Source organism: Heterocephalus glaber, unplaced genomic scaffold (genome assembly GCF_053883595.1).
Source record: "Heterocephalus glaber isolate CG9 unplaced genomic scaffold, H.glaber_assembly_v1.0 deba00001164, whole genome shotgun sequence".
NCBI classification, from domain to species: Eukaryota; Metazoa; Chordata; class Mammalia; order Rodentia; family Bathyergidae; genus Heterocephalus; species Heterocephalus glaber.
The window spans coordinates 1,361,459-1,369,274 of NW_028258205.1; the positions used below are offsets into that span (position 1 = coordinate 1,361,459).

Sequence of the window (7,816 nt, forward strand, 5' to 3'; positions counted from 1 at the left end):
AGGTTCCATTCAAAGAGAATCGTTTCTAAGTCAGATTTGTTTGTAAGCCACCAAAGTAAGTCTTACACAGCACACCTTAAAGTTCCAAACTCCAACCTTTGTTAAGTCAGGGACATATTTTATTTCTTATTCTGGGAGAAAGTGATATTCTTCTTTGTGTGTCGGGCGTATTGCACTTAGCATAGCCTCCATGAAGAAACCAGTCTGTTAAAGTAACAAGCTTACTGGGCCCCAGAGCGACTGAAGCTCAATACCTGGGGCTCTGGCTTGGGAATCTCCCTTTTTCAGAGGAAACCCAAGTGATTCTTATGAACAGCTGCTGCCTCCTTCCTTTACTTGTCTTAGGTTGGCCTGCACCTGATTTAATCCTTTAATCCCCAGCAAGCAGTACTTGGCTCCTTCTGTCTTGGGAACAGCACTGGCCGAGGCTACTGGGAGGCGCGATCCAGATGAACACCCAGAACCTCACTGTGCTCTGGGGCTGACAATATCACTCAGGAGATTAATAATAATAGGAAGAGGCAGGAGGCAGTAGCGCAAGTCCTTAATCCTAGCACTCTGGGCGGGGGCAAAACATCTGCAAGGTCCCCCTCATGTTTACCGGCTCCAGTCAAGCCCTCCTGTCCTAGGTTCCAGATCAGGATGCTTGCTGGAATCCCAACAGGATGCCCAATCCCACCTGCTTCCTCCCTGCTTCCATCCCTGCCAGCAACAGCAGAACCAAGTGGGCAGGGCAGCAGCCACTGGGGGAGGGGATGGAGGGTGCAGAGAGCTGCTGTTCTGCAGGAGGGCATCACCCTCCCCATGGAGCCCTGCTCCAGCTGCCCCAGGCAGTGGAAGGAGCTGCCTGCCCCTCCCCTCCCCCATAGTGCTGTACCCCAGGCTCCAGGGCACTCTGGCTGCTTCCTGCCCAGGCCTAGCCCTCCCAGAGTGGACTGCCTCCCTCAGGCAGCAGGAGTCCCCACTGTCCATGGGGCCCTTGTCCTGCTTGTCCACCCTGCTGCTCTCCTGCTGGGCCAGATTCCCTAGCTCCTCCTTGCACGTGGGCTGCTCCAGTGTCCCTCGGATGGGGGCTCTGGGGGCGCCTCAACGTGTCCATGGTCCAAGGCCCTCACCTCGGAGGTCCCAGCCACTCCCAGTACCTCAAACTCAAGCTGCAGTATCTGCAGGAGCACTTGGCCAACTTCCAGGAAAAGCCACCGTCTGTGGAGCAGGTCAGGGATTTGCCCAGTGAACTCAGCCTGGCCAGGACATGGTGCTGGATGGCCTGTGGCTGGCTGATCTACAAAAGCTAAAGCTGCTGCACTGCCAGCGTGACCTGGTGCAGGTGGAGCAGCACACACTGGCACAGGATCTGCCTAGTACTGCTAGGTCGGAGACAGGGCTGTGGCTTGGCTGGGCCCTGGAGATAGCTGCTCCAGCTTCCCCTGGTCCCCAGGAGCCCAAGGCATAACTCCCCAGGCTGGCCCAGTGGTTTGCATCATCCTTGCCTGTGGTCTGCAGGCCCCTCCCAGCACTTTGCTCTGAGTGCCTCTGGACTTAGGAGAGAGATTTGCTATTGCTCCCCTGGTAATGGGGTACCCCTCTCAGGCTCCAGCCCTTTAGAGAGAGGTCGGCTGGTGATCCCACAGGCAGCCTGAAGCCCTCACCCCAGAATCCTGCTGGCAGCAAGGGCGTCCAGGGGGCACAGACAGGGCCAACACAGGGCCATGTCTCTGCAGCTTGGAAGAGGAGACTGGAAAGGGGAAGGACTAGAAGCCCAGCCTCCTGTCCCTGGGGAAGGTGAGTTTGCGCCTCGATTGGGTTCTGCTCCCCATCCCTTCCCTGGTCTGTTGCAGCGATTAAGAGATTGGAGAGACCAACGGGTGAAACAGGAGGATTTGTGCAGGTGCCCACCAGCTCAGCAGACTCGTGTCCAAAGGCTGAGCCCAGAGCAGAGGAAAGGGTCTAGCTTTTCACATGTTGTGGAGGGGGTTGTTTTACCTAAAGGCAGGAAGCTTGTGGACAGAAGCAGAAGGAAGTCAGTCAGTCAAGCTATGACAGCTGTGTAACTTAGCAGATCTTGGTGGCCTTGGTCAGGTAAAAACGGGGTCTTATGAGAACAGGAGGTTGTGAAGCCTTCCTTACAGGGACAGAGTTACTAATTTTCTTTGTAATAGAACAAAGAACAATCACCTTGGGAGAGGGAATTCTACATGGGAAGCGCCCAGGCTGGGGAAACTTGTTTTCCTTCTTTTTAAAGCGCTGCTTCATTCTGCACATCCTCGGTGGCATCCGTGGGCACGAGGAGGCAACAGGTGCTCCTGAGACTGACTGGGAGGGCCAGTCCCTTTCTTATCCTGAGCATCCCATCCCTTGTCTTGCTGCCCCCCACTGTCACACCACCAAGATGTGGAGGATGTCACCCTGTCCCACCTGGAACTGGAGCAGAGTAGTGAGTCCCTCCTTGGCAGATGGAATCAAGTCCTGCAGAGGCTGCAGCGGGAGGAGAGCAGGCCTGGCTGTCAGGGGAGGAGGCTTCTCAGTTCGGGGTGGCCGGGCTGGCAGTGACACAAGCTCGGGAGGAGGCCCCTGTGTGGAGGGGAGGAGCCCCCCCTCCCCGGAGTGAGAATGAGAAGGGAGATTTGCTGGCCAGAGGCCCCCTCTCCCAGCTGGTGCAGTTGGTTTGACTCCCACTGGGCGCCACCTGTTGGTCTGCACCTGAGCTGCACTGGCCAGGTGATGCCCTCCTGCTCCACGGACAGTGGCTTCTCTGGGAAGTTGGCCAAGTGCTCTTGCAGATACTGCAGCTTTAGTTTTGAGGTACTGGGAGTGGCTGGGACCTCCGAGGTGAGGTGAGACGCGTACACACGCACGAGTAACTCTTACTGCAATGCAACCAAGTACAGAAACCTGTTACGAGAGTGTCTGTAAACAACACTTGTCAGGCAATTCTCCACGCTTTCCCTATGGACCCGAAGTGGGTTTGCTCCAGAACGGCAGGTAGTGCGTGGACACCAAGGTAGCAGGGTGACAGAACATGCGGGGAAGCCCAGCTGACACATTACCAAGCTAAGGTCAGCTCGGCCCGGCCAGCTCTGAGCACGGGCTCATCCCCTTCCTCACGTCTAATACTCTCGCACATGCTGCAGAACCAGTCCACTGTGTGCATGTATAGGACCCTCAAAGCTCTTTGTCTTCAACCTGACCTGTTTATTTTTAACTTCAGCTCCTCTTCTTCAAAGTACTGTCTGTGTCCTTGGCAATTATAGTTATGACATTCTTTCTAGTAACTTATTTATTCTACTTTAGGGACAGAAATTTACCAGGTCTTAATGTGAACTTCCCATATGGGGCAGTTATTTTCAGAATGTGCCAAATGGGCCCATTTTGCTTCTTTACAGTTTTTTTCTTAAAACGTTACTCATCCACAATATTTGAAAATTTCAATATGCTCAAATATGACCTGTGGTATTGAAACCATCCGCAACAAAATACCCAGTCGCTCTCTGATCAGTACGGGTCTTGCCTGGTGCCATCCATTCACACTTAAACCACTGCTTTGATGACGGCCCTGAATTCTGTGCTAGCCTCTCAAACCACAAGCATTCCCATACATCCAAGAGTCTTGCTAACAGTAGGGCAAGCAGTTACGGAAATACACACGCTTTCATCTACTTAGGGTCGGTTTCTTAAACTGAAGTCGGGTTTGCAACAGGCAAAGACTGCTTTTTCAGATTAATGGGCACATTAAATTTTGCAAATCATTTGTGTTTTAAAAAACATTCAGCTCAACTGGGAATGCTATACAAACACAAGATTCTGTGATGATTCTTTTTCTAAGCCAATAAACCTTACAAAATACATTTTAGTATGGAGAGCATTCAGACTACATACACTATCATTGCAATGTGCAAATGAAATATTTTTAAAAGTAGGTAATGTAGCATTAGAATTTATTTTTGAATTCGAAATATGCTATAAATATATAGTTAACTCTCCACAACAGATGATCTAGCCTGATAAAATGCGGACATAATTAATACTATGTTTTGCATGTCACAACATATTAATGAAAAACAATTAATTGCCTTTATTATTTAATGGCATGTACTACTTTAACTGCATGAAGATAAAAGAAAATGAATAGAGTTGTATAACAATGACCGGAGCTCTTTACAGACAGAATATGTGAATCAGTCAAGACAGCAGGTCAGGAAGGATCAACCTGAACTGTAGAATTAATTACGTGACATACCTGTACCAGCTCCTCACGAGGAATGTAAACACTGTGTACTGTAAACATGTACCAATGAAAAAATAAACTGAAAAATATAAAGTTCAATATTTTTAAATACCTAAATTATTTCTATGAAAAGACATGAAGATAGTGCTAGGGACAAAAATAAAACATTTAATCTCAACTTTTGATTGCGCAAGGATCTTAATCTCTCCTCTCAGAAGTACACTTGTGAACCTGAGCCTGTTCCACCTGGAAGACAAAAGACACAGAGTGAATACTGCAAATTCCATCTGGAGAAGGAAAGTTACACTGAACTGAAAAACAAATGTGTACTTTGAGAAGCAGGCAGCAGTCCTTAGCTCCAGATGCCTCCATAGTTCCCGCGCAGCTCTGAAGCGAGAGGCCCTCCACCTACGAAGAGCTTCATCTCAGGCCAGTTGTAGCAGTGGGTGTAGACTGCATAAGGGAGCTCCTCGATGCCAGGGAAGTCGTTCCACCAGCGGTCATCTTGGTTGAGCCAGCCTTTGCCACAGGTGAGTCTGAGCTTCCTGCCTGTGGGCTCAGGAAAGGAGTCTGGGTTGATCACAGATCTCTCCTGCAGGAACTTCCGTGCTCTGATGTCAAAGAAGAACAGGCAGCCATGGCCCGTGCCCATGGTGACAATATGCTGGTAGGAGCTCATCGAGCACACATCAATGCCACCCGCTATGTTACACAGCAGCTGGACCCCAGCATTTGGGCGGCCTTGGCGGATATCCAATAAACAGATATGAGACTGGGTGCCCACCGCATACAGGGAAAAGTCATCGCAGTAGGTCAGACACACATTCTCTTGGTCAAAGGGCAGGCTAAAAGAGTGCAGCGTGGTCACGGTGTTCTGGGCTTTCCACAGGTGGAAGTAGCCATCCAAGCACACTGCTCCCAGTTCCTGCCTCTTGCCACTGAAGGCCAGGGCTTGTACTTTGCAGTTGCCATAGTGGATACTGGCTCCAGGGATGATCACCCTGTCCGTTGGCTGTATGTGGGCATACACTGGAAGCCCCTGCTCACTGTGGCCCTCAGTGCTGCCTCTGAACACGTCAGGATCCACTCCCCATACCGCCAAGGTCCCATCCCAGGAGCCACTCACGACCACAGTGTCACTGATCCAGGCGATGGAGGTGATGGACTTGTTGTGGCCATGGCGGTCACCCAGGCACAAGGGGTCTAGGGAGGGCAGCTGGTAGAGCCCTAGGCTGTTGGGGTTTTCACCCCCAGTGGCCAGCAGCGTCTTGGAGGGATTCAGCTCGATGGCGCGGATGCCAGAGGCAGGCTGCACATAGGCCCGTGTGGGCCTCCTGTCCTGCATCAGGGAGATGGGTGAGATGTGGCCCGTCAGCACGTCCACCACGAAGAGCGTGTTGCACTTGGTGCCGCACACCACCTGCCTGTCATTCAGCCACTGCGAGGCGAACACCTTGTCGACGCTGCCCAGGGGCAGCTGGCGTTCGGTCAGCAGCTCTGGCAGCCTGGCTAAGGCATTGCTCTGCACCTGGTCCCTGAAGGCCCGGAGACTGGGGCGGCCCCGTGCCCCCACCGAGCGGCGCTCCAGATAGCGCACCACGGAGCGGCTCCCCGCAGGCTCCTTCTGCTCTTGGGGCTGCAGGGGCAACCTGTGCGGTGACCCGCTCCCCGCGGTGGCCTGGCCCGCAGAGGCCTCCCTCCCCATCCCGAGACCTACTTGCTGCGGCACCATGACGCGCCTCAGGCCAGGGCACCAGCCCCGCTGCTGCGGCTGGGTTGATGGCTGCCGGCAGGAGGGCTGGCCATGGAGACAGTGGGGCCGCAGTGCCGGTGGACACGGGGACAGTGGTGTCTCTTCCTCGGCCGGGAGAGCTGCGTCTCAGGGTCCAGGCGACCGGACGCTGGGGGTCACTGGCCAACTGCGTCCTGGGTGCCCTACAGAAAGGAAGCAGAAGCGGCACGTGCAGGTGAGGAAGGCGCTGCTGGGGAGAACAGCGTCCGCGCCTGGGCTGGGCCCTGGTGAGGGCGAAGCTCACCTCGGAGGGCTGGGGAGGAGGTCGGTGGAGAGGTGAGGAGGAAGGTGGAGGACCGGGGAGGTGAGCGCCTCGGTCAGGGCGGCTGTGGGGGGAACCAGCGAAGCAAGAGAGGCGGGGCCTGGGGGAGAGGCGGAGTGAAGGTTCTGGGAGCAGGGGAGGGAGAGAGAGTCCATCGGTTGGGGTCGGGAAGGAAGTCAGTGATTGGACAGACATTAGCCATGGGGTGTGAATCATGGCGGGCAGGGGGCGTGGCTGAGTGCATTTGAGGCAGAGGCATGGGGAGGGATAGAGTCCATTTCATTGGCTGGCTGATGACAGTCAGTTAATGGGGGGTTGGGGGAGTGGCTTATTGTGGGCGAGTGGGGGATGAAATTCCATTGGTTCAGGAGTGGGTCAGAAGTCAGTGATTGGACCGAAGTCCATGAGGGGGTGCGGACCGTGGGCAGGCAGTGGGCGGGGCTAATCGGTGGTGCTTCTGGAGGCAGTGGGCGGGGCAGAAATTCAGAAGTCTGGGTGAGAACCTCACTGGCTGTGGCTGAGTGTAGGTGGGATACAGTGCCAAGGCAAGAAAGTTGGGGGCTGCGGGAGGGAAGTCAGCGATTGGCAGGAAGTGAGTGACAGTCAGGTTGGGGCCATGAGGTGGGCCCGGGCTGAGTGCAAGCGGGGATCCCGGGAGGGCCAGAAAGTCAGGTGTCTTGGCTGCAGGAGAGAAGTCAGGGATGGGCAGGAAGTCACTCATAAAGGTGTGGGCCCCGTGTGGCCGGCTCTGAGTGTAGCTGGGGATGAGCAGGAGAGCAAGAAAGTAGTTGGCCTGCTGCAGCAGGAGGGACGTCAGGGATTGGCCTTGACAAGGGAGAGGGTGGGGTCGGGCGGAGTTTATGTTGGGGAGCGTAGGGGTGGGAAGAGCACCCATTGGGTTAGGGGCAGAAAGAGGGCAGTGAGGGTCAGAGCAGGTGGAGCACAGTTCAGGGCTGACTGTCTGCAGGGAGCGGTGGGTGGGGAGCCCGTCCATTGGGATGGCAACGGGAAGGCAGTGAGTGGACAGAAATCAGTGACTGGTGACTGGATCGTGGGGTTGGGGCGGGGCTGAGTACAGGTGGGGAGGAAGTGAGAAGCGCAGGCACGCGGGGCTTTCTGGGTAGAGCACAGGTACCAGAAGGCTGCAGGAGACAGTGGAGGGGGCTGAAAAGTGGGAGACCACTGAAAGGGTGCTGGGAGAAATGCATTCACTTCTCCAGCTCCGAACAATAGGCTTCAGAGGCTGGAAGGGCAGCAAAAGTGAAGGCTGTTTCCTCAGACTGCTCTGGGTGCTCATATGATGGACAGGCACATCCAGGGCAGTCACGGCAAGCAATTTTAACTCCTAGCGTGCAGGTCCCTTCCCCTTTTCCCCATGGCCCGGGAGTGGGGGCCCTGATTTCCCCTACATGATGCGTAATTAAGCAGTCCTGCAGCCCCCTCCCATTTGAGTTTGGATTTCTTCATCACGTTGTCTATGCTTCCCTTTGGGACTTCTGGAGAAGCCGATTTTCCTGTTGACGATTCTGTGCATATC

General features: G+C 54.5%; 1 protein-coding gene across 1 annotated transcript; it reads right to left on the bottom strand.

Annotated features, from left to right (window-relative positions):
- Positions 1–4,314: 4,314 nt before the first annotated feature.
- LOC147828259 (DDB1- and CUL4-associated factor 12-like protein 2) lies at positions 4,315–5,946 on the bottom strand. The gene is made up of 2 exons (XM_087210640.1): positions 4,556–5,946; positions 4,315–4,471 (listed from the first exon to the last, which is right to left on the bottom strand). Exon 1 carries the CDS (start codon positions 5,928–5,930, stop codon positions 4,578–4,580), a length of 1,353 nt encoding a protein of 450 aa, XP_087066766.1. The 5' UTR covers positions 5,931–5,946; the 3' UTR covers positions 4,315–4,471; positions 4,556–4,577.
- Positions 5,947–7,816: the final 1,870 nt, after the last annotated feature.